At 40.3% G+C, this 27119-nt stretch overlaps 1 protein-coding gene across 1 annotated transcript in view; it reads left to right on the plus strand.

The window, feature by feature from the left end:
- ptprz1a (protein tyrosine phosphatase receptor type Z1a) overlaps positions 1–27119 on the plus strand; it is a 132743-nt gene that overhangs the window by 46611 nt on the left and 59013 nt on the right. Inside the window, 6 exon segments of the mRNA XM_038301119.1 lie at positions 5820–5882; positions 13886–14065; positions 15030–15181; positions 20505–20600; positions 25395–25461; positions 25556–25713. Of these exon segments, the coding sequence (XP_038157047.1) occupies positions 5820–5882; positions 13886–14065; positions 15030–15181; positions 20505–20600; positions 25395–25461; positions 25556–25713 (716 nt within the window).

Genomic DNA, 27119 nt, shown 5'->3' on the forward strand with positions numbered 1-27119 from the left:
AAGAGGTCAACCTGATGAAAGCTGAGCCTCTGAGGCAGCTATAAGAATAAACTAGGACTTGATGGTCAGGGTCCGAAAGCATCAGAAATATTAAGGCTATCGCTCCTCCTCCCATATCTGACATTTAGATATGGCGCCCAGCCAGTCCATTCAATAATAATAATAATAAAAAATGGCAGTAATTTTAACGTCTTCATTTATTAATTATAGTTTTTTGCTTCCTTTGCTAAATCTGCTAACATTTATCAGCCTCCTAATTTAAAGACAGAGAGGACTTTCTTTAAATTAGCGGTAGCTCGTCTTCTGTCAGGGGTGAAGAGAAGCAGACATCTTGAACCAAAGCATCTCAAGATGAGGGGGGTGTGGTTGTTTGAGGACCCAAACGCAGAGATGAGTTGTTGTAGGTTTAATAAAAAACTGAAACAAACATCCAAAACTAGTGATGGGTCCAGCAACACTGACGCACCGCCGCATGTGTCGAGCTCTAAAAGCAAAACCCCATGTCGGTGCACGTATCATTTCAAGAAAGTCACGTGACCGATACAGGAGCTGTTTCAAACTGACTGACGCAATCTGTCAACGCAACACATCAGCCAAAAGAAATTCTGATCTTTTACGGTTCATCCTTGTATTAATCAAAAAAATGGATCAGCCTCGAGGAAAAAGAAAGGCTTTAGCCGAGTGGGACGATTCCGATCTCATATTTGATTTAATTTTCTTCTTGTGTCATCCTGTTCCTCTCAGTTATCACTACACTTATCCAAATTCAAATTGACTCTTAACTTGCTGCTCTTCCTGAAGTTATTATCTTAAATAAATAAATAAATCTTAGTCCTGCATGCTCACTTTAATATTCCCGTTATCTGTTCAAATTTATGGATTGTCTAAAAATCTGAAAACATCATACATATTTTAAATTTTAAACGAAAACATGAAATATACATTAAATGCAAACAATGTTTTTAAATATGATTTTGATTTAGGTCATCAAATCAGTGTCAGAGGCTGCCTGTAGTGTTTTTAAATGTCCAGCAGGTGTCAATATTCAGTGACACAGTATCGACAAGTATCAATACAGTTTAGCAATCTGTCGAAACGCATCATGACGCCTCATGAACCCATCACTACCCAAAACACAAAAATACTGAGAACCAAAAGAACAGGAAACATCAGGGAAAACTCCCCTGGAGAACCAGAGATGAGGAAGAAACTAACAATCAACAAGGAACCAGCACTGAAGAACTGCACAGGGAGACAGAACAAAGACAGGGGTAATTGGATGATAGGGAGCAGGTGTGGATAGAAGAGACTAGAAAGGAGCCGGGGTAAAGGAGACAAGCGCAAGGGGGCAACAGAGAGCAACCAAACACCACTTAAACATACATGAAATGGAAAATAAACGAAAGATCAACAAAACAGCATAACTGATAACTGAAAAACTAAAATTTCCAAAAGTTCCAAAAGGGGAGAACCATAACAGCAGAAATCAATCTTCTAGGCTGGTTACAAATCATGGCTTCTTTTGTGTTATTAAACAACTCAATAAATGTTACATGTCATAATGTCATAATGGTCCAAAGAACAAAACAATGTGAAAAGAAGTATGTTCATGAGACAAAGTCTAAAGATAAAGAAGTTTGGTGGATTTATTTTGTTCACCTGGTCGGAAAGTTAAACCAGTTATGGAAAGGCTAAATGAAATATAACTAGTGTGGTTTTAAAGAGGATGGTTAGCCGCTAATGATGTTAAAGTAACTTCAGTTCTTCTTATGGGCTCCAAGATGAATATTGATATTTTTAAATTTACCGTTTTCAGTCTTCTACATGAAGGAGCACCAGCAGATTTTGTTTGTGAAACCTTTAGATTAGTTGTGACAACAGGAAGTGGGAATTCGAACGTTTCTTCAAAATGTTGCTCACTCCTCATCTGTTCTTCTGAGCCCGATGACGTTTCCTTTCATCTGATGAGCTGGATCTAATCTTCCAACCCTGTCATGGGATAGAAATGTAATGCAAACAGTGTCACTCCCATTGAAACATCTCTTGTTAAAAAAGAACTGCTGCATCTTTTGTTCTTTACCTTTTAATTCGTTTTTCAAAAGATTTGATGCTGAACCAACTTTGCTGCACTGAAAAATGAAACAGGATGTCCAGCAAAGGACCCAAAGCGAGGAACAGATCACCCAGCAGTGCCCGTCAATTATGGAACACCTTCTGCTACATCATTCCTACTGCCCACATTACTTTAAACTAGGGATGCACGATATTGGGATTTTGGCCGATATCCGATATGCCGATATTTTAAAACTCATGTAGCCAATAACCGATATCGATACCGATGTTAAAGCTGGACAAAAATAAGTAGTCATTGAAAATAGCAGTTTTGTTATCCATTTCTGACACTTTGAAAAATAATATACTCAAATATATTTTCATATGCTGATATCAAATAGATTTTTAAAAACGCGGTATCGATCTATTTTACTTTCAAAATCTCATGAAATTTCATCGTTCTGTTACAAACTCTCGTGATATTTTGCAAATTCTTGTGAGATTTTGTTAGTAAAATAGATCGATACCGCGTCAATATATCAACATATAAAAATATGGCAAAATTTCGTGAATTTTTGGGGGATTTCGTAGCATAACGATGACATATAGCAATATTTCATTAGTAAAAGAGATTGATATGGTGTTTTTAAATGGCAATATATCAGCATATGAAGATATTTTAATGTATCAATATTTTTTCCCTCGTCTTTAGAAGTTTTTAAGTATGTAAAAAAAAGAAGTTTTTGAGGAAGAAGAAGAAGTAGTATTTTTTTGTTTTGTTTTTAGACTTTAGAAACTCAGAAGCTGATAAAAAATCGGGTTAAATATCGGTAGGGTGGCCGATGTCCGATATTCAGTTTTAAGGCTGATACAGGCCGATACCGATAGGGGGCCGATTATATCGTGCATCCCTACTTTAAACCATCATTATGTATGTTAATGCAGAAGGAAACAAATATCTACTTATTCATTGCTTAAAAAGTATTTAGAAGAGGGGCACATTTCCTTGGGGTGAGAGACCAGTAAATGTGTTAGTGCTGCAGGTCAATGCTAAACTGGACAAACTGGTTTCTCAGGTTGACTTTTTTGTCTTTTTTCCATGTTTTTTAGACATTAACTGCACATTCTGTGATGCCTACTTTTTTATATTTTTCCTCACTGTATAAATACCTTTACAAAGAGCAGTCATGTAAGCTAATGTGTTATAGAGTAGCAGTTTTCTGCCCTCTGCAGAGTATCAAACATGTAATCCTGGATTAGACTGCTATCATCTCTAGCTTAGAGGAGCAGGATTGGTCTTCTGTGGTAAAGTATGCTGCATAACAAAGCTGGAAAGAACAACCAGGTCGGGCCACACAGCCACCTTCAATAAAATAGACTTTTATATGGTCTAACAGAGCTTTCAATGCTGAGGAGCCTTTTGATGTAAAATATCCATTAGGCCAAGAGTTTGTAACTAGATACTGAATGAACTTCCTGTGGTTCATTCCAGGGTTTGTGAGGGTTTAGGTTGTTTTCTAAGGCTGTACCTCACGGTTGTCTAAATGTTAAACCTGTTCTCTACAGAAAAGGGAGTTTTTTGTTGTTTGGTTGTTTTTGTTGTTTTGTGGTTCTAATTTAAATATTTTATTTTAAATTACAAAAGATTTCACCTTTTAAAGGATGTAAGAATCCCAGACAGGTCTTTGTCAAGGGTAATAAAGCAGCTTGGCAGGTTGTGTTTTAAAGTCTGAAGAAAAGTTTCTGTCGAAGCTCTGAGAGCACAGAAACGTGCTCCAACAGAAGTGGAAGTTATTAATTCTGTGTCACTAAAAGTTAACCTAATGGAGAAGCTCACCTCCTTCATAGGACTGAAATAAATTAATGTCTAAAGCTTATCTGCCTTGTCATCCCATCCCAACTAATGCTTTGTTGTTTCTCACTGACACACACACACGTGTTCAGGTCTTTCTAAAAGAATATTATGACCAACTTAAACAAATGAAGCACTGCAGGACAAGTAATAATGCTAAATGGCCTGTACTTTATAGAGCTTTCTTTAACTCGGAAGCCTTGACCAAAGCGTTTTGCTCTATATTCAGTCATTCACCCATTCACAAACATATATAATTCTAGATACAAGTCCATTATCTGAGGCCATGAGAATATCATTAGTGACTTTCACCAGAGCTGTTTCAATGCTATGATGAGCTCTAAAGCCAGACTGAAACTCTTCAAAAAGTTCATTATGGTGGAAGTGATCACACACTTGTTTGGCAACTATTGTCTCAAGAATTTTAGATCAGAAAGGAAGATTGGATATAGGTCTATAATTAACCAAGTCATCTGGGTCAAAAGATGTTTTCTTAAGCAGAGGTTTAATTACATCAACCTTAAAAGCCTTTGGTACATATCCCTGTAACAGGGAGAGATTCATAATAATAATAATAATAATAAATAGTTATAATAAAGTTTAACTTTATTGATCTCACATTGGATAAATTTACCTCTGCATTTATTTTATCCCTTTGGGGAGCAGTGGGCTGCCATCACTGGGTTAAACCTTTTTTCCGAGACGCATCTAAAATGAAGGAGGAGATCAAAGGGAATACTTCCTTAACTAAACTGGTTGGAACTGGATCTAACATAGAAGTTGCAGGCTTAGATGAAGACAATAGTTTTGCTAACTGAAAGTTCGACTGGATCAAAGCAGTCTAAACCCGGTTCAGATTTTATGACTACCTCATGCTGCCTCACCCTCCAGAGACAAACCAATCATAGTTAGAGGAGTGCTAATGATCTTATTTTTAATTATATCAATCTTATTAATAAAGAATCCCACAAATTCATTACTGTTAAGTGCAGGTGGGATGGACGGTTCAACAGAGCTATGGCTCTGGGTGAGTTTGGCAACTGTATTAAAAGATATCTAGGATTATTCTTCTCTATTAATAAAGAGAAATATGCTGTACTTCTTTTACAGGATAATTTCAATAAGCTGTAAACTGTTTTCACATCTACATTGAGCCCACATAATCTGGAAAGAGTGTCATTTTCCCTCCTGTTTCCTCGGGTTATGCTTCAAACTATGCAACTCTAAGTTCAACTGGGGAGTCAGTTTTTTATTAACAAATTCCTTTTTCAAAGGGGCTACATTGTCTAAGTCAGTGTGGAGAGAAGAAGTAAGCCCACCAACAACAGTGTCACTTTGTGAAGATGAAAACATTTAATGAGCGCTCTCTTCAGTAATGTTCAGTGATATGGAGGAGATAAAACAGGGGAAGATACTCTTTAAAATATATTTCTACCTATCTGATAATGATCTGGTAAAGTGAAACCTTCTTCTGAAGGTTAATAAAAGGGTGTGAGGAAATGCTGCTATTTATTTACAATAATTGAGATAAGTCAGCGCAAGGTCCAAAGTATGAAGAAGAGAATTCGCTGGACTATGCACATTCTGAACAAAGCTAATATCTTCTAAGATTCTATGATTATAAGCTACATTTAAGCTATCCCCTTCAATGTTAGCATGGATGTTAAAATCTCCCACTATGATGACCCTGTCAGTATTCAACACCAAATCAAATAAGAACTCTAAAAACTCATCTAAAAGTTAAGAAAAGTACCTAGCGGATGATACAAAGTCAAAAAAAGAAGAGGTTTTGTTGCTGTAGAATCTGGATGGGGTCAACTAAGGGTCAGACGTTTTAAAGAATTGTAACTATTCCCTTGCTTTGAACTAATCATTAATGTTTTTGTAATGGTGTATTGTTCTCTTCTGCTTACAGCTGGAGGATATACATACAGAAATCAGCGCAAGTTCTCTGAAGACATTGACTGGTCATATGCGGGTAAGTCCCAGAAGAACAGTCTGATTACACTTTTGAGGTAAAGCTGATGTTTTTGTTGGTGTGTTTGCTGCTGTGCAAATGATCCAGAGAAGATGCCTGCAGCTCTGCTCATGGTCAGGTCACTCAGGCCTACATATCAAGATCCTGGAAACTATGGCTGATCCATAAGCCGGGCATACACCGCAAGTTTTTGCCCTTTTGGTGCTGATTCTCTAAAAGTGTGACAATTTTTTGATCGGGCTGAGCTTCAGCCTCATGGTGTGTCCTGCATCGTGTAGTATACAGAGGGTAACGAGGCTTAAGTATTTGCAAAACTTAAAGTCGTAGGGAAGTCATATTTAAATTTCAAATCATTCTGGCTAAAACATGTATATAAATGTACTCTTTATCAGACCATATTGTCCCAAAATTTAGTAAAAATTTCTATTTAAAAAAAAAAATCCTGTCTTAAAATCTGTGCTTTTTCTGTTATCTTATGCAGGCCAGTTAGTTATACGTCAGCCCGAACACCTAAATTCTGCCAATCAAATATCAACAGTCATCTGTCAATCAAATTTTTTCGGTCATAGCATCTTGATTCATATGTCACAGCTAATATACGCAACGGTTGAAATAAGAAATCAGAAACATTTCCTTTCCCATTGAGTTCCATCCCAGTGTTCACGGGGATGGACGTCTGTGTCTTCAGCAGGCGTAGAGCTAACAGAACTGGCAGCGTTGCGAGGCAAGGGCTCAAACATGTACGGCTGTAAGCCTTCTACACCAAACCAAGCTCCAGAACATCTTTGTCCCCGCTTTCCTCCTCTAAATAAAAAATGAATGACTGAGGAGACTCATTCAAGACCTCCGACACTAAACTCTCCTCCTCTTCCATGTTTCCGCTGTCCATAGCATTCCTTGACAGTGTCGTTTCTAAGTCACCAATTTAGTGCTACTTGGTCCCAATGGAATTTCCCATTGGGAACCTACTAGCACTAAGTTGCTAACTGGTTAGCAACGATGCCTCAGAGAAATCGGCCCCAGTAGAATTCGGAAATGCAACTGTTGGAATGGCCATTTCCCTATGACTTTAAGCCTACAATATGTTTAGTACAATATTTCGGATTGGGTGTCATGCCAGCTAGTATCCACCTTCGATAATACACTTTCAGCCAATCATAGGATCGAATCGTGATATTTTCAGAACTAGTGGAGTAAGATAAATCAAATTACCCCATCGGAAGAAAAGCACAGACATCTTTTCCATGTACAAATGCTCAAAGTACTTCTCTTTGCTAATTTTTTTAATTACAAATTGTCGCTATTCCAGCTAAAACCAAGTCAGCTGTGTTATTTACAGGTCTACAGGTGCCCCGGCACTGTCGTCAATCTTACATGTCCCGCCTCAAAAACATTGCTGGCATGTCATTGGTCCGACCTGCTGGTGATTACAAGATGGATGTATTAGCAAAGTATTTCATGATGGATTTGTTGTGAGACTGAAAACTAAGATCTCAAGACAATCCAGCTTGCAGCGGAAGGTTACACCAGGTCAGCTCTGAGGAGAATGGTTACTGAGACGGGTTGAACTTTGAGTTTTCAGTAAACCGGCTTCATGAAACAGACCCCAGAACCTTGCACACTGCATATGTACAAACAACGGAACTCATCTGCTTCTTCTTCCATATTGACGACTCCAACCAGCTCCATATCTCGGCGCTGAGTCCGACGTGTGGTTTTTAGACATACAGTGTGAGAAATTCAAAAACATTGAAAAAGCAATCCACTGGACTTTGTATCCAAGTTTCAAGACGTTTCTCTTCCCATCCAGGAAGCTTTTTCAATTCAAAATGTCAGAAATAGTGCTGAGTTCCAGGCTTTATAGAGCAGAGTAAAAACAAAGCCTTGTTTTGGCGAGGTCTTCTGCTCTCCTGTAAAGTAGTTGGGGCTGCAATGATAGCAGGAAGGAATTAACTCCATCTCTGCATTGTAGGTTTTTGAAAGTTGAAATCTGAGTCCCCCCCCCCCCAAGGCTGGTTTTTCTTTCTTAACATAGATGGCTTTCTTCACACCCCTCTTAAACCACCTGTCTTCTTTGTCCAAAATGTGAACATTCTGGTCCTCCAAAGAATGTCCTTTGTCCACAAGGTGCAGATGTACAGCAGAGTCTTGTCCAGAGGAGGGCGCTCTTCTGTGTTGGGCCATGCATCTATGGAGAGGTTGTTTGGTTTTTCCAATGTAAAGATCAGAGCATTCCTCACTGCATTGAACTCCAGACACCACTCCGCTCATCTCAGGTCTGGGGGTTTGTCTTTTGGATGCACTAGTCTCTGTTTAAGGGTCTTGTTTGTTTTGTAATGTTCTGGGAGAAAATGTTTGGAGAAAATTGTCTGGAGTTTTTCAGAGTTTGAGTAATTAGACTGAATCTTAGCATCGGGCCGTACAGTATAAGAACAGACATTGTGAGCTGTGAACCTTTCAACCCTGGGGTTTTATTGTACAGTTTGAGCTATAGCTGAGTACAATGACTACACTACAGTGTATGCCCGGCTTAAGCACTGCTGGGATTTCTACCATAGCAGATTCTAGAAATGGGGAAAAAGGTTGTAGTAGAAAAAAGAAAAAGACATTGTTTCTACTTGAGCAGTGGGGTTAATGTATCACTGTTGTCAAGGTTTGGTTGAGGTTTGCGGACCCATATGCAGAGGCAGAGAGGCTGAGAAGATTTCTTGCAGTTTAATGGAGAAAAAACAGTAAACAAAGGCAGGAATCCAAAAAAAAACAACTAATAATGTAAACTCAACGAGAACCATGGAGACATCACAGGAAAATAATCACAGGGAGCCAGGGAGAGACGAGGTTGGACGAAAACAGCATTGAGATCCAGCAACGACAAGGAACCAACAAAGAGTGTCAGCAGAGGGAGAGTATAAGTAGCTGACTGAGACAAAGGCAGGGTTAACGAGCGGATAAGGAGCAGGTGTTAAAGGAGACAATGAGGAAGCCAAGGAGAAAGGAACACACACAAGAGGGCAGCAGAGGACAACAACAGAAAAACCTGAGAACTAAAATAAATCTCGAAACTACAACAAAATAGGAATTAAACCAATAAAACTAGAAAACAAGGAGCAAAGTAAAGCATAACAGAACCAAGACCATGACAATTCTTAATCAATTTCATTGTTTTTTCCAAATTCTAACCATGCCAGCACACAAAATAGATAAGGCCATCCAGTTGTAGCAAATGTTTTTCACACGTCTAGTTAGAGACATGATGCATCTCTGGCATTATGTTTTCTTTGTATAATGATAACCTTTCTAATGTTACAGAACCCGTGGTGATCCGGTGCTCAACCCTTTTGGTCACTATGCCCAAACTAGCTGCAAATGCATTTAGCATTTCCTTGCAGACTCTATTGGGGATGTTTATGTCAGCTTCCGTCAGTAGGGGCAGAATGACGTTCTGACTCATACAAAAACGGAAACTACTCTGAAGGCAGTACTACTATAGATGCAAGATTCATGCAAGGAATAAGGTTCAAATTTATTTAACGTCCTCAGACGGAGAGATAGGGCTCTGACTGTCTCAACGCACATTCCCCCCTGGGGAACCAACCCACCCCCTGCATAAAGGACTTTCTCGCACTTGAACATTTGGAGGAAAAACAACCTGAGTTCACCAAGGCTGTTTGCTGTTAGGTTAATATATCTTTCACTGGCCAGATGGATCTCCTCAAAACAACAGTCCTCCCATTCATGCCATGAAGGAGGCTGTGTAACTCATTTTTATCTCTCATGACATTTGTTTGAAGCCTGTAACGCTAAGAACAGACATACCTCAACATTTTTCACCTCACAATCCACACACTTCCAACTTTTAAATGCAATCTGTTCACTTAAATCAGTGAAAGCTACAGTTTTCTCACTAGAAGAGAAAATCAAATGCAGAGAATCAGCTGTATCGTGGTAATAGTTATAAAATGCTATCAGAGGCTATTACCGTTGCTATAATGCCAGAGTGTCAATGCCAGACTGACAGAAAGCTTTGGCTTACTGCAGGACTCCATTCATGGCTAATTTATTGCTCCAATGAACCACCAAGGTGACTTTTCCAGACTAAGGCTATTTGGAAACGCACCACAATTGTTACCATATCATCATGTGTGTGAATTCCTCAATTGTTCCACACTAATTAACCAAGAGGACAGTTTTAACTGTTTAAAACAGAAAGCAACCCCTGATAAGAAAATAAGATACCGTCGTCAAACTTGTAACAGTGTCTCAGGTACATGTAATAAAATTTTTACCGTACTCCTCAGACACCTGTGCAGCTCTAATAAAGTGTCCCAATGTATTAACATGAGAACAGCCATTTCGCAGAACATCCAAGAGCATAAAAACCCAGAACTGATATAAACAAGCTAGATAATTCAAATTACTGGACAACAATCAGTTAGAAACAGTTTGAACATTATTGTAAAAAATTACATAAGCAGGAAAAACGTCTTCCAGATGTAATAAAAAATATTTCTAATTATTCCAAGGAAAAATAGTAAAATTATTTACATTGTTTTGCACGAGGTTGTACATTTTGTGCTAAACCCAGGGGCAGATTTAGGAGATTTGGGCCCCTAGGCAAAGACAATCAGGGGGCCCTCTGAATTGGGAAGACACACATAAAACAGACCCATTATCCAGATAGAGAAATGTTAATAGAATAGACATCCATTATCTGTTCTAGGTTGTGTCCCTCTCTTCTTGTCCCTTTTCTTCTTGTTTTCCTCTCTATGTTTGTACTCAGCTGACTTTTCATGCTGTCTCTAAAGGAATGAAAGATTTTTTTCCAAGCACTAAGCTCACTTAGCTGATTGCTCCTTCCTGTGTTTCCAAAAAGGCCAAAGTAAATAACCCAGTCCTTCTTTTCACTGTAGACAAGCCATGATCTGCTTATCTGTTCTCCATTTTTCATTTCAATGAAATAATAGCTGCATGAATTATGACAGCAGACAAGATAGAGGAGAGCAGGAGGCGGGGTTACCATTCTACTTGCTCTGGAGAGCAGAGTTCGCTGCTTTTAGATGTTGTCTCCAAAGTCTCCAGTAGCAGAAAAAAAGTCTCTAGGTTTGGCGCTAGGAGCTTTTTAGAAATCAAAGTGCTAGAGGGGTCTGAAAAAATAAATATAGAGACTAAACAGCTCAGTTAGCAACACTGCTCTTTCAAATGGTTTGCTGCTGTCTGTTTGGACCTTTCTGAACATGTGCAGCAAATGGACTGATCCAATATGGTGGACACTGAAGGGGGGGCTGAGACACACTTAATATTATCAGCGTTCTGATGGCATTTTAGCCAAAGGATTTTAATCAAAAACATAACTAATGTGCATAAATAAGGAATAGTTGTATTAACCATACATGGAAACAGAGTTTTATGGGGCCCCCAGGAACTTGGGGCCCTAGGCAACTGCATAGTATTGCCTAATGGTAAATCCTCCCTGGCTAAATCTATAAACTCGTCAATTCTTTTAGATGAATTACTAATTACTAAAATGCAGCCATACTTCCTGCTGCTTTTACCTATTCCACCAGTGTATTATTATTCAAAGATATAAAAAAATAAAGAATTAAAATCCTCCTCATTCAAAGATAATTATGTTTTCCTCCTCAGAGGCCTACTGGGAATTTACTGAGCTAATATTAGGGATTTAATTAGCCTGGAAGTTTCTGCTCCACTGTAGGTTAGAAAAGGCATCTCCTTTATAATAGTTCTTTATTTCAGACACCTTTACTTTCTTTGTTGTAAACAAAGATCAATGTGTCAAAAACCTGCAGCTTTTAAAGCCTTAACATCCTTTTGAAACTAACTAGAGCCACTAGGTAAGACAAGAAGACCGTTGGACACAGGAGAAACCAGCTGTTTGTGCAGCTAATGGTTAGACGCCTCCTCGATCACCATTAATGGTCCATCATCAACATGAGATAGATCCTTATATTTTCCATTCCAGCTGAAAGTGAACTAGAAAACTGAACAAAAAGACTTTTGGACTAAATACAAAGAACGTTTTCAGACAAGTTGGTTCTATAAAAGCTTATTTCATGCTCCATCCTCCTATCACTGTTGCTCCAACACCCGCTATTGTCAGGCTTTGAAAAAAACATCTCAGGTGTCGTTGTTGTTCGCTCATCATGTTTCAGGGTTTTTAAGTTGTGCTGATTCCTTTACAGGTGGAGCATTGCTATCGATGGAGGGTCACTTTAAAGGGCCGTTTGATTTATTGGGACTTCCTGAAGTAGTATTGTGTTTGAGATTTGACTGATCTTTATGGCCATGGCAGGAAAACTTAAAAGACTTTTAAAACATTAGAACATTAGTCTGCAGACTTCTCTGACTTTGTTTTGGCAGGTCTACTTTTTTTCTAAATTTGGAAAGGAATAATTTTACTGCCTTTCTTATATAAAAGGTATAGTGGAGGATGTTTTATTTCCAGGTGGATCATCAGCGGTCCTCCTAACTGTCAATCATGGTGATATGTTTCCATAAGGCCGTCCTTCGTGCACGTCCCTATTTTCACTTACCGGTCATGAACCTGACATAGTGAAAAAAAATGCAAATCTTTGTTTGGAAGGTAAGCTTTGTGGAGTTTAGGAGGAAGCTGAGACTTGCAAGAGAATGTTCAAATGTATTTAACGCCCTCAGCCGGAGAGATAGGGCTCTGACTGGGGCAAACTCATTACATACATTTATACAGCAACTCCCAACACACAAACTGTCCCTTGGAACTATCCCAACCCTACACAAAGAACTTTCTCAAACACAAGCATTCGGTCATTCCCAAGAAAAAAAACACTTAAATTCCTTAAGGACATACATTTTAGCCAGATAAACACTGTGTGAACTCATTCTTATCTCTCATGACCCTCCCTTCAGCCTTTCTAGAGTAGGGAGGAAACTGTTATTTGTCATCCCCAATCTTGACTGGTACAACACTTCTGAACAATCAACCGTATTTAGGCCGAGGAAAGGCACGCTAACAAATCTCACAAAAGGCCAAGGAAAAAGTATGCTTCCACAGCTTTTGTAAGCAATGCAAACAGCAACATTTAAACAAAGCATGCACAAGGAGAAATGGGCTTGTCCACGTTCTCGCACGTGTTTAATAGACGTTGCCTCTCTGTAGCAGGTACAGGGTTTTGCATGTGCATTTTTAAAAAAGCAGAGAGTCTTTTCAAAAATTTGGCAGAATCCTCCACTACACCTTAAAGGATCGGTTCCCTTGACAGGCTACATAGTACTGCCTTGCAGCCAGAATGTTCTGGGTTCGATTTTTCTGCATTGAGTTTCCATATTCTCCATGAGGATTCATGGGTTCTCTCCGGGTACTCCGGCTTCCTCCCACAGTCCAAAAACATGACTGTTAGGTTAATTGGCTTCTCTAAATTGTCCTTAGGTGTGAGGTTGTGTGAAAGGTTGTTTGTCTTCTTTGTCCATTTGCTGCCCTGCGATGGACTGGCGACCTGTCCAGGGTGGACCCCGCCTCTCACCCGTAAACAGCCGGAGATAGGCACCAGCACCCTTCGCCACCCCAGCTGGGATAAAGCGTAACGCTTTGCTCTTGATATAATTGGTTTTACTCCTATTTAGAAAGCTATTTTTCTAAGCAGAGCAGACCTTACCTGATGGTTTGAGTGCCCATCTCACATTGTAGTTTCTGTGTTTTATCATCCTTCAGGCTCACTAAGTCAGTAATGGGAGTTGGTCATGATCTGTGGGATCTTTAACAAATTTTTAATCAATTACATTTCCATAAATAAATTTTTTAGTATTAGTAAAACAGAACCAGAAAAGATGAAGCTATTATAAGAAACAAAAAAAGCTGAGAAAACGTAAGGAAGTTGAAGTTGAATTTACAAACTGCTGAATCGGAGATTAGAAGTGGACTGAATAGGAGAGAAAACTGGTCCCCATGTCCTCCTGCAGCCTAAGCTTATAGCAGCATCACTACAGATTTTTCTCTGTATGCCCCCCAGGAACCCTTAATCAAAAAAACTGGGCCAAGAAGTTCCCGTTATGCAGCAGCGCTAAGCAGTCTCCCATCAACATCAACGAGAACCTGGCTCCAGTTAAGCTTCAGTACCAGAAACTTCGATTTTATGGGTGGGAGATCCCGACGCCTGAAGGCACCACCATCAAGAACGATGGCAAGACAGGTATGGGAAGTCAAAGGGAATTATCTCTAAACTGCATTAATCAGCAGACATATAGCCTGCGTACATAGAGTCAGTCATGATAGTATTGATTTTAAAGTATATTTTACAACGGCGTATTAGGGCCAGGCTAGAGATTTTTTTTATTTTTTTATTTTGAGAATAAAGTCATTACATTGCAAGGATAAAGTTGTAATATTATGAGAATAAAGTCGTTTTATTTCGAGAATAAAGTCATAATATTACAGGAATTAAGTAATATTACCAGAAGAGAGTCATAATATTACAAGAAAAAAGTCGTAACATTATGAGAATAAAGTCATCATACCACAAGCCATTTCAGAAAGAAAGCTTGGAGCTCCGCCCAGCAGATGACGGCCAACCAGCTCCACCAATCAGCAACCTGAGTCCACTTTGACCTCCTGCCCAGTTTGATGCTGCTGCTAAAAGATTTCCTGATTTTTTCAAATCGATGCCAAAGTATAATTTCACACGATGCTCCACATTTAGGGAAGAACGTGCTTCTTGTAAGATTTGTCATAAAGCTTTATTCTCTTAATACTACGACTTTATTCTCGTAATAAAACAACTTTATTCTAGTAATGTTACGACTTTAGTCTCATAATTGTACGATTTTAGTCTTGTACATTTTATGACTTTATTCTCAAAATGTTACGACTTTATTCTCGAAATAGAAAAAAAAAATCTCTAGCCTGGCCCTAATACTTGTTTGTAATATTAGGATCAACTCTAAAGACGGATAATTATTCTGAAAGGCCCCAAAAGAGGATTTTTTTTATGCTGTTCTGTTTAAAATGATTGAGAGAATATTTGTTTTTGCTTCTTCTTCTGCTTTTTAGACATTTTGTCTAATTTCTGTTGTTCCATCAAAGAATCTTTGCCATGATTTCATATGATCCTCTGATGTCAGATTATTCCAGCACATCTTTTTCTTTTCTAATATCAGTGGCCGTCAATCTGGATGGAGAGTTCTATGTCAGTGGAGGAGGTCTGAGGTCAAAGTTCAAAGTGGGTCGCATCACCTTCCACTGGGGGCGCTGCAATGCCTCTTCAGAGGGTTCAGAGCACAGCCTGGAAGGCATCAAATCTCCTTTAGAGGTGAGATCTTATTTGTAAAGTCTGTCCTCTGTTGACTTTTAAACAGTGTTTCTAATCAAACCTCTAGGTCTGAATGTTGTAAGTACGATTCTGGTTACGACCTGCCAATGCTGATGTGCCTGTTGGCAAGGCACCAAGTGGCACATCCATCTGCGTTAATGAATGTGTGTCTGTAAAGTGGAGCTGGGTTCATCTGGCTCTAGAAAGGCAGTATGACCAGAAAAGCCTTTTAATGATCGTCTGTTTGTTGGATTTTTAAAACAATTTCTTTTCTCAGCATTTGTCTTAAATATGTTTTTCTTTTTTTTTCAGTACCAAAAAAAATCCTAAACATGTTATGTCTGTTTAAACTTTTAAATCTTTGACATTTAACATTTTTAAAAGTGGCAGTTCAAATCCGCAGCAGTATTAAAGTGTAACTCACCCCCAAAATCAACTGTTTGCTGCCAAAGTGGTGGAATGGTTGCCGTTTTCCTGCCTACGTCACTGGTACAGGTGTCATCATCATAGTCCTGTGTTTCAGTTTAAAAGCAATTCATTCAGACATACAGAGTCGTCTGTCCTCTGCTTCCTCACCAGCTCCACTTTTAAGCATGGTTTATACTCACTGCATTGCACAGGATGCGTCGCTTAGTCACGCACCTCTAAACTTTTGTAACTCGGCCTTGTGTGCCAGCCTCGTCCCAAATGTGAGGATATAAAGTTGTTCTCCATTAACAAATCTGCCTGCACCGACGTCAAATGGTGCAGAAGGTTCCAGTGGAACAATGTGGTTAAATGCAGAGTTCTTCCGGTTTATTCAGCGACTGAAAGCAGCAAACAGGGGAGTTTATTAGTTTATAGGGTTTCCATCACATACAGTATAAACTAGAAAAAGCTGTTTCGGAGAAACTTCAAAGTGGGAATGCTTTTGCTGAATGAAAAAAGCTGAAATTACCTGAAGAACATATGAAAATGTGATAGGAAGTCATCAGAAACTTCAAACTGCAGAAAACAATTGAATCATCTGAAGATTTTGTAGGGTAGAATCATTTGGCAGTAAAATGGCAGAAACAAACTCATCTTAAAAGCTGCACAGCCAAACCATACATGATATCAAAAAAAGACTTGAATGTGGGCACTAGAAGGGTCTTAATATAATGTCTCCCAAGTTTCTAGCAAAATGTATAAAGAAATTTTGAAGGGGGGTTTACCTACTTTCCAGAAATATGTCCGGCGTGTTATGAATTAGCAGCAAACAGAAAAGCTTAATTCCTGTCCAGAAACAGAGCAGAATGAAGCCAAAGTTCACAACATAGGCTGAGAAGTATGAAATTAGCTGAAGTAGAAAAGAAATTACAAAGAAAAACTTTAATCTTATCTGGTTGAAGAAAAAATTAGTAGCTTAAGGATTGGAAGAAACATTTTGAAATCATATGTGGAAATGTCAAGACTTGGCAAAACAACTGGAAAATTATTTAAAATGTGTCGGTTGATCAGCATAAAGAAAACAGTGTCATCCTTAGAGGATTGAAAATCTACAAACCTTTGTGCAAGACTGACCATGAGAAGCAGAGGAAGGACAGAGAGAGAAGCTTATAGAAAGAGAGCTAATACCACTTAAGGAGCTGAATTTATAAAAAAAAATTGAACCTGCATGTTACGAGCCGCTGTGGTAATGAAAGCACCGTTGGCAGGCTTAGACTGCATGTTACAAGGTTAGCAGATGCTTTATTACAGTATAAATCTTAGAACCTGATTAAGAAATATGCACTGAGGTGTGTGGTCCACAGGCCTTGGTAGTGTAATTTGAAGAAATTGGTTGAGTTTGGGTCATAGCTACAAGCCATATGGCACAATGAATGAGTGTGCGTAAGGAAGAGGCATTTATTTTGTAGGTTCCCTTTAGTCTTATTTTGAAAGTCTATCATGGATGTGTGTCAAGGGAAGGGTCATGCCCAGCAGTGATATAGAATCCATTTCCAAATATGAAATCACTGGTTTTCCATGTTATTGGTTGAATAGATGCTGTATTAGAGCGTAAATGGGAGACATTTATTGCGAAATTTGCTCCTGGGTATGTTTTAAAAAGGCTTCTAGAGTCTAATAGTAACAAGCTGGTGGAGTTTGGGTCATAATGCTGAGCCATTTGCATCAATTAATACACGAGTATAATATAGAGGCTTTTATTTTGTAGGGTAACTGAAGTCTTATTTTGAAAGTCTAGCAGGGTTGTGTGTTGAGAAAAGGGTCAGACCCAGCAGTGATACTTGATGACTTTCCAATCGTTAAATTACTCTTTTCCCCTTTTATAAGGGCAGTAGATAAAGTGGCAATGGGAGGCTTTTATTTTGAAAATTTCCATGGGGTGTGTTTTGAAAACCCCCTAGAGTCTCATTTTTAAAAAAGTGGTTGAGTTTGGGTCATAATGTTGAGCCATATGCTGGGAAAAAAATATGAGTTTAATTTAGGGGCTTTTATTTTGAAGGGTCCCCGGAGTCTTATTTTGAAAGTCTATCAGGGTTGCGTGTGAAGGGAAGGGTCATGGCCAGTAGTCATATTGTATCCACTTCCTAATGTTAAATCAGTGTTGTCTCCCTCCATTAGATTAAAATGTGCTGTTTAAAGTGGTGGAGGTAAAATCTCTTTGAAGCACGGTTACCTTGACGACGTTAACGAGCCTGTCAGTGACAGAGAGACATGCGCATCACTTTCGTTCCTTTCCTCTCAGGCTTTTTTGAATGGGAATAGCAGCTCCGAACAAACGAGTGCTGAAGACAAACCGTAAATGGTATCCAAAAAATTCTTTCAGTCTAAGGGACAGCTTTCCTTTGTCTCCAATTGGGGTAACTTTCATGGATGTAGCTCATTCACAGCCTTAATGGGAAGGAGGAATAAAAAGGTTTGAGAAATCCTCCTAGTCTCATTAAATAACATGCAGCACAATGGTAGAGCAGAACTCTCAAAAGCAAAACTTTCCCTCCGAACAAACAAGCGGTGAGCCAAAACCGTATTAGGTATTCAAAAAATTCTTTCACCGTGAGCGTCAGCCATCTTTGCACCACAACTGGTGTAACTTTCATATTTCTAGAGTATTTCGTCTAGGCGTGGTGACGATGTAAAAAAGTGTATAAATGTCAAAGTCTTGATTTTGGGGTTCGGACAGATTTGTTACCCCCGAACAAACCTTTTTCCTAGCTAAACGATAAAAGATATCGACACACTTCCTTCAATGTGAGTGCTAGGAAGGTCTGAGGAACAACTTCCAGAAGGCTCGTGTTGCTACGTCAAACGGTTCCCGAATGGGAGCGATACGAAAAAGTCTGTTTTTTTGAATTTTCAGTTCGGATTTTCAGAGAGCTCTCATTGGATTTCTATTGGAGAAGTGTGGACTTCTTCGTGGTCTGGGCCAAACTGTCGGAAAACCGTAAATGCCACACAGATGAGGATTACATTTTCTGAATCCTGACAAAAATCCCTACGTTTTGATGTAAAATTTATCTAGATAGGGTAAAAAATGAGCGAGTGAGTTGAAGCTGTTCGGCATGAGTGAAATGTTTGAAAACGCTAGAGTGGCACACTCTAGCAGCTGAACATTCCGTCCATAGACTTCCATTATAAATTTGAAAATTTGTAAAAATTGTTTAAAAGTTTGAAGCTTCACTGAAGCAAAACTGTAAAAGTTAGCTGAAAGCCGAGTTAAACAGTAATAGCAGAAAGACACGGACACATTTTAAAAGTTGAATGGTGTTTCTAGCTGAAAGTATGCTGAAGTAGTTAAAGGGCAAAGTAGCTGAAGTTTTAGTGGAATTTTTGAAGTTTTACATGCATTTCAATGGGGCCAAAAATCGCAGAAAAAGCTGAATATCACGAAAAGTACAAACAATATCTTTACCAAAAGATATAGCAGAATTCTCCTGAACAAGCTGAACATTTTGATACCAAATTTGTTTAAGTCGGCTGAAAACTGTTGAACTAGTTAAACGAAGAAAAACCTACGGAATAATAATAAATATAAACAGAAAAACAATAAGTGGGAATGCATAAGCATTCCCACTTGATAAAGTCTGAAGGAACTACCCATAGTATACAATAAAGGCAGCATTTTTTGTAATAAAACGTTTTTTTTTTAGATATGTTATAAAAAAAGAAAAAGGTCTGTATGGCTTCACAGGCAGGCTGGTTTCCCCATCGTCACGTCTCTCTGTGTGCAGCAGGTAAACCTGCCGTTTTATTCCATTGTATATTTCTGTGTAACAAACCTATTATTCTTGAATAATCAATCCTTAAATGAACAATACTGTGCTAGGCTATTTCGGAAATTGGACTTAAACTGTTTCTTCTCTTTTTTTTCTACGTTTCCATTCTTTATGTTGATCGCTGCCCCTCTGTGGTTTTTGAGAGTACTGCGCCTACATCAGCGTCAACTAGAAAAGGGTACAGCGGTTGTATAGGCTCACGTACGGCACGCACAGACCGGTGCGACAACCCAAAACGCGAGTATATTTCAACCTTTAGGCATCACTAAGTCAGGGCCTCAAAAGAAGGGACTACAACTGAGGCCCCGGCCCCCAGGGTCCAGAACACCTCACTCAACTTTCAGTGACAATGAGAAGTTTCTTTGTAAGATCTGTCAATGGCACAACTATAGTAGTAGCCATTTAAAATTTCCCCAATATCCTTGATGGGTCCTTGGCTGGTCTTTGGCTGGTCCTGGGCTAGTCTTTCGTTGGTCTTTGGCTGTTCCCCTACAATTCCTTTTAAACATCTAAAACATTCTTTCTGTCATGATTTGTGGACATTAAGATCTAAAGAGAAGCACCATCTCCTGGTCAGACCGTGAAATTCAGTGAAAGGGTGGAGTTAGAGATTAAAAAAAAAAAGCATGCCCAGGAGAAGGCCAGTGGCCTGACGTTGGAGGGAATTACGCTGTGAAATGCAGGGAAGTGGGCTGCCATTCGGCTGGCGTTTGGAAGGGCCATTTAGAATGGCTGCTACTTTATCTGCATACTGTAGCCCTGGTCACCCACTGTGCTTCATTATGGCTTATCTAAGTTAGCGGCCATGCCCTCCCTGCTACCAACCCCACCCCCACCATCACCTCCACGCAGAGGGTAAGTTACACTTTAAAGAAGCCTAAATAGAATCTTTGAGATCATGTAAAAACGAATTACGTTTAGAGTCTGTTAAAATGACCTTTTGCAGTGAGCTTCTCAGAGTTTACGGATTTGCAATGTCTAAAATGTTCCCCAAAACCTCACCCTGTTCTTAAATGGGGGACAACATTCTGAGACTGAAAGAGGGCAGTCGTATCTTTTCATCTGATCTGTTTTTTCTCCTCTAGATGCAGATCTACTGTTATGAACCGCATCACTTTGACTCTTTAGAGGAAGCCATCCGGGACAGAGGCAGGATCACAGCTCTAGCTGTGCTGTTTGAGGTATGTGTGAAATAAAAAAAGACAAATGATGTGTCTAACACTTTATTGTATTTTTATGCATATAATATTTAAACATAATTTAACTTTATTGATCTCACAATGGAGAAATTCACTCTTTGCATTTAACTCATCTCCTTGGGGAGCAGTCGTGTGGGCTGCCATTGTGCGGCGCCCGAGGAGCAGTGTGCGGTTAAGGGTCCTGCTCAGGGACCCAGAGTGGAGGCTGTGGGGATCGAACCGGGTACTTGTAGCCTTCTCAGAAGGCTAGGATACCGCTCCCCCATGCATATATACATAGAGACAAAATGGCCTCTTATGAATTAGAATTGATGTCGTTAGGAACGTTATGTTCATCAACCAGTTGGCTGAACGAAGTAACGTCTTTTAACTAAAGTCGTAGTTTGAGGAGTAATAAACACATCATATAAAATAGTTAAAAGGAGATAAGAAATCCCCATAATTAATCATTAGTTACAGATTTGGTAGATCTTTGTTAAGCAGTTAAATATAGTTTACAAAAAAAAAAAAAAACTAAACATAGACAAATAAAAATTAGAGGTTTTAGATGGTAGTATGACCTAACTTAATGCTTATTTTTAGAAGATCAGCTAAAGGTGAAAAATGTTTGTAGAGTTAAAGAAGCTGAAAGTGAAGTGATTGGTTTACGTAGACTGACACAATATCCCCAGATGATCTGAATTATAAATGTTAAACAGTTTTACTCCTCAGGATGTTAAAAGGTTTATAATCTCCAAAAATGGAGACAAAACAAAGATAACATTGTTTACTGGTGTGCTTCTGAAGCCCTACTTTAAAAAACTACTTTAAGATAAAAAAATAAAAAAATAAAAACAGGTTTAAAGGTATACTATGCAACCGGTGTTGATTTTCCAGCGAGGCTCCCCCCAGAGGGCGAAAGTAAAAGTGCACTGTCGTAAATATGCACAGCTGTTCTCCTGGTTTCTCCGTCAAGCCAGGCGCGGTTGTTTTGAGCTTAGCAGACAGGCGAATGCAACGAATGACTAAGCATCTGACGTGCGTGACGCGCCGCAAACGTGCTGCTGCTCGAGATGGAAAAATTGAATTTTTGCTCCTCGACGCGTGAACCAATCAGAGAAGCTGATCTGGGAGCTGGCAGGGAGAGAGAGACAGCACTGATGATCAGAGCGCTATGATCACTCCTCTTAAACAGTTTATTGACGCCTAAATTAACTTAAAATTCAGAAATCTGCCGGCAGAATATGTTCGCTTTTATTATCCTGTTGCCTGCAGTTTGGATTATTTAGATGAAAAACACCTACCAGCCGCCACGGTGAACCGCGAGGAGGCAACCCGGTCAGAGGCTGCTGATGAAGGGATTCCTACTGTCGGCGCACCGCTGGTATGTGGGGGTCTGAGCGGCTCAGACAGAAAAAATATTGTAAGGCAGGATGATAATCTGAATGAACTGACTGCACTGATTTCGTTTTCAGGTGTCTTTTCTCACTTAAAAACATATTAAAACTACTTTATTCCCACTGATCACAGCAAATATAGCTGCAAGGCAGAGAAAGGATAGTGAAGCTCCGCCCAATGCGCGTCAGACACACTTTTGCACCGCGCAGCCAGAGCAGCAAAGCTGCTTCAGCCGCGCGTCAGAACTAACTGGTACAAGCAGTAAAAATGAAGCAGCAGACGCGATTTTGCTGCTTTTGCTGCGTCCGGTGTGAAAGCAGCACTGCACAAAGATCGCCACTGTGCTAGCAACGAGCATGCCTTTAACTGGGGGGTGTAGCAGTTCTCGCCGTAAAGCGAGACCGACTCTCGCGAGACTTCTGAGCCTGTGGGTGCGGGTCGGTGCTCCTGCAATTGCAAGAGCGGTATTTCCCCCACAGACCACCAGGGCGGTTGAGAATACCTTTGTTCAACCTGAAATTACTCATTTAATCATCCAAAACGTTATGGAACACATTAATTAACTGAAAAATGTTGCATAGTGTGCCTTTAACAGTAAAACATGTCTATTCTGTTTCACTGCTTTTCCTTTTGATCTGGGTAGCCAGGGACTCTAGAAACAAATTGTCATGAAGCGGGACAGATGGACCGGGTAATCAAGGCGAGACAGTCAGTAGGAAAGTTCAAAGTGTTTATTAAATAATAACAAACAAAACTAAAATGGAGCTGCTAGGATCTGCGACTCTCGGCTACTGCAGGAGGGGGAGGGGCGGTTTGGACCCAGAATTCAGACGAGACAGACAGTGAAGCTTTAAATGAGTTTATTGAACAAGCTGTGTGCGGCTGCTCATCAGCTGGATAAGCTGCGGGGATATGGACTCAGATAAATATTTCTGAAGCTCAATCAGGGAATTATAATGAGCTGAAAGTCACCAACCTGGCAAAGTTCAGTCTGAGCTCAGAAGGAGGATTGAGGTTCGGAGGAGCTGAGCTCCGCAGCGTGAAACTGAGCCTGAACCAGAGATCCAGAAAGAAAGAGGACCAGTGATCAGCAGCAGCTAGAGCACACAGAGAAAACGAGGGATCCAGGAGGGATAATCAAAGCCGTGGTCAGAAGACGGGTCCAAGGTCGGCAACAGGTAGAATCCCGAGAAACAGAACAGGCAAACAGAGCAGAGCAGGGGCGGCCAAAACTCAGAAGTCCGGAGGCAAAACCAGGTCTATATCGGGCAGAAGACACACAGAGAAACGCTAGAACTAGACTCCTTGAAAGCTTGAATAATCTGGCACCATGGGCTGGGAACTGGTGGCATAAATAGGAGAAGAAACAGGTGGATCTGATCAGAGATAATTAGGCCGGGGAGGAGCAAAACAGATAAGAGGAAAAAGAGTAAAACCCAGCCTATGGTGCCAAGATCATGACACTCAGTGAGTCACTTACCTGGTTCAACAGTCCATTGGCCTTAGCTGGTTCTTGGCTGGTCCTTGGCCGGTCCCTGGTTGGTCCCTGGCTGGTCCTTGGCCAGTCCTTAGTTGGTTTTTGGCTGGTCCCTGGCTGGTCCTTGTCTGGGCCTTGGCTTGTTCTTGGCCAGTCCTTGGTCGGTCCTTGTCTGGGCCCTGGCTGGGCCTTGGCTGGTGTTTAGCCGGTCCCTGCCTGATTCTTGGCTAGTCCTTGGACAGTCCTTGGCTGGTCCTTGGCTGGTCCTTGGCCGGTACCTGGCTGGTCCTTGGCTGGTCCTTGGCCGGTACCTGGCTGGTCCTTAGCTGGTCCTTGGCCAGTCCTTGGTTGGTTTTTGGCTGGTCCCTGGCTGGTCCTTGTCTGGGCCCTGGCTGGGCCTTGGCTGGTGTTTAGCCGGTCCCTGCCTGATTCTTGGCTAGTCCTTGGACAGTCCTCAGCTTGTCCTTGGCCGGTCCTTGGCTGGTCCTTGGCCGGTACCTGGCTGGTCCTTGGCTGGTCCTTGGCCGGTACCTGGCTGGTCCTTAGCTGGTCCTTGGCTGGTCCTTGTCAGGTTTGAGCTCTGGGGCGAACATCTCTTCCTTTGTCATTACTTACCTACTTTTATCAACAATTATTCTGCATGAAATTGATATTTAAAAGTACATATATCTACCTAAATTGATTATTTTCTCTTTACCCCATATAACAAAATCTAGTTCTGAAAAAAAACATGAATTTTGTTCTTATGATCTTTAATCTTACTATATAAATGTGCATAATTAACCACAAAGTTTTTGTTGTCTAGTAATTGTTAATATATAAAAAATTTAAATGTTTTGAATATTCCATTTGAGAGTATTACTGCTGCCACCGTCTGTATTAGAGGGGGGAAAATGGTAGGGGTGGCCACAGGGGTGGCCAATGACTGGCTAAGGGTGGCCATGGCCACCCCTGGCATCTAACTCCGCCCCTGCATCCCTTTTAATGTGACTCCCTTTGCTAGCTTAGTTTATTAGCTTCTTTACACTGTGTTTGACTCTTTAGAGACATTTCTTAGCTGTGCTGTGAGGTTCCTTTTAATTATTTGAATGAAACTTCCCCCTAAAGTTCATAATACCTGGAAACAATTTTTTTGTTTTCTTTTTTTTGTCTTGATGCTTCTCAGCTGGCAGCTCGAACTAAATGAATACAGTCTGCCTCTGAGTCTAAGAGATAATCTCAGTTAACAAACAGCATCAACAAGACAAAGGTTCAAAGCAGGTAGATCAGACAATAGTTTACATTTCCAAGGTGATGCTGGAGGAGCTGCAGAGATGTTAGGTGGGGAAGATGACAACTTCTTGTGTCTCTGGTGTTTAGGGAACAGTGGTAAGAGGAAATATGTTGTCTAAAGTCTGTCAGAGGTAGTCTTGTTTCATCCGTTACACAATGAGCTGCATCAAACTGCAGCTCATGGTGCAGCTCAAACTGTCTGGATTAATGTTGATCCTTTAACATTGACTTTGAATCTTTGTTCTCCACCTATGTGTGGATCCCAAAGTTTATCCACAAAGATATTTACTGAATAGGATTAGCATGTTAGACTACTTACCTTCTCCGCAGTTCGATTAGCTTCATGAACACATTGCAAGATGTAAATGTAGAGAAACTGCTTTTGTTAATAATCACATCTGATTATCAAGGACTGGAAATATTTCTGACATGACTGCAACAGATACAGGTGGAAGCTTTTGGGAGGCTGGGTAAACCAGACGTTATCCTGGAAATCACTGCTAGAAAGAGTGGTGTAGTAGTTTTAAGTTTGTGAGTTATACAAGGAAATGTAATGCATGATTTTAACATTTTATTATTTCTGTATAAATGTAGTGCTATGAGGATTAAATCAGTAAAAATTGAATATTCAGATTATCTTTTTTAAACAGACAAGTGGTGAAGAGAACATGAACTACGCTCCCATCATAGATGGCATCAACAGTGTGAGCAGATATGGTACTGTAGCGTCTTCTGTCTGTTTTCTCACGTTATTCTCTGTCTTCTCACTGATTTCGCTTTCCTTTAATCATTCATTTAATTCACCGTCTAGGAAAGAGTGCAGAGGTATCGCCGTTTACCCTGCAAGGTCTCCTGCCCAACTCCACCGAGAAATACTTCATCTACAACGGATCCCTGACCACCCCCCCATGCAGCGAGACTGTGGAGTGGATCCTATTTAAGAACAAGGTGACCATTTCTGAGGAGCAGGTGAGGATTTAGGTATCAGTCATACCGACCTTTAACATGAATGATTTTAGATCATTAGCATCCACTGACAAAACACCTTAGCTACACAGAGGGTATTTGCTTGAGGACACATGGTGGCAGTGCGTCTTCTTTAGAGCGGTCAGGCTGACCATGAGACATGGACGAGTCCTGGTAGAAGCCCTAAAAAGCACTGCTAGCACTTGACAAAGCAGGACTGGATTCAGGTGGTAAAAAAGACAAAGGAAAATTTAAACAAAAACTTTTAATTTTAAAACGTATAACGGAAGTTAGAACATTTAGTGCCCTGGCAATTTAGAAAGCCCCTTGTTACAGACCAAGGTCTCCAGTCAAGTGAAAACTTTAGGACTCCCATGGAAATCTTCATCTCTTTACTCAGAAGGGTTTACACACTGATGAATGTTGGACTCTGTCACTGGTGACCACATGGCGCCGTGAGGAATATGAACAAATATGTCCCCCAGATCCTCATAATACATATTGACTTCCCAGGGAAGTCCCACAGACCCCAGTCCCCTTCTTATGAAGAGGAACCTTCACCTCAGTCTCTCAATCCATTAGTCATATCCCATTGCACACAGAACCTTGAGGAGGCATGTTAACCACAGCAGCCCTACAACATCAATAAACCAGAGGTACTCCAGGCACAACTCCACCCTGGGAAGCCTTGCCACCTCCGAAATCTTTTATCACCTTGTTGACTTCCGCCTGGGTGATGAATGGACTGGCTCAGAGCATCAGTCTACTTCCACCAGGGAAGACACGTCTGGGTTGAGGAGATCATCAAAGTATTCCTTCCACTGTCTTAGAATGTACAAGTCAAGGTCTGCAGCTCCCTCTTTGAACATTTTTAACATGGCACTGCTTCCCCCTCCAGATGCACTGGATGGTTTACCAGTAGCAGTTTGAGGCCAACCGATAGTCTTTCTCTATTGTCTCTCCAAACTATTCCCCTGCTATAGTATTTGCCTCTGCGACCACCCAGGCACCATCCTGCTTGGCCTGACGGTGTCCTTGCCGACTGGAGGTATTAGGATTAATACAAAATTCCACATATACTTTCAGGATCTTCATTTAGCATTAGATTAACTGCTATAACATTCAGATGCTCAGAGGTTTTTTATTACCATAACATGTTGACTATTTTCTAGTCATTGGTATGACTGATGGTAAATAAGCATTTTATTGTTCTGCCATTCATGCGTGAGTATGTGCATGTGAGTTTATTTCCACCAGTGCTAGAGAGTCATAGGACTTTAGCTTGTTGTTGTGCAAGAAGGGGGGGGTTCTGAACCACAATTACAGTCATGTCTCTTAAGAGCCATTTAGACGTGTTGTCACAGAGACTAACGGGGGAATTATCATACCACAATACAAGAAAGGCAACA

This window comes from Cyprinodon tularosa, unplaced genomic scaffold, assembly GCF_016077235.1.
Source record: "Cyprinodon tularosa strain WSP-4 unplaced genomic scaffold, ASM1607723v1 ctg461, whole genome shotgun sequence".
Lineage (NCBI taxonomy): Eukaryota > Metazoa > Chordata > Actinopteri > Cyprinodontiformes > Cyprinodontidae > Cyprinodon > Cyprinodon tularosa.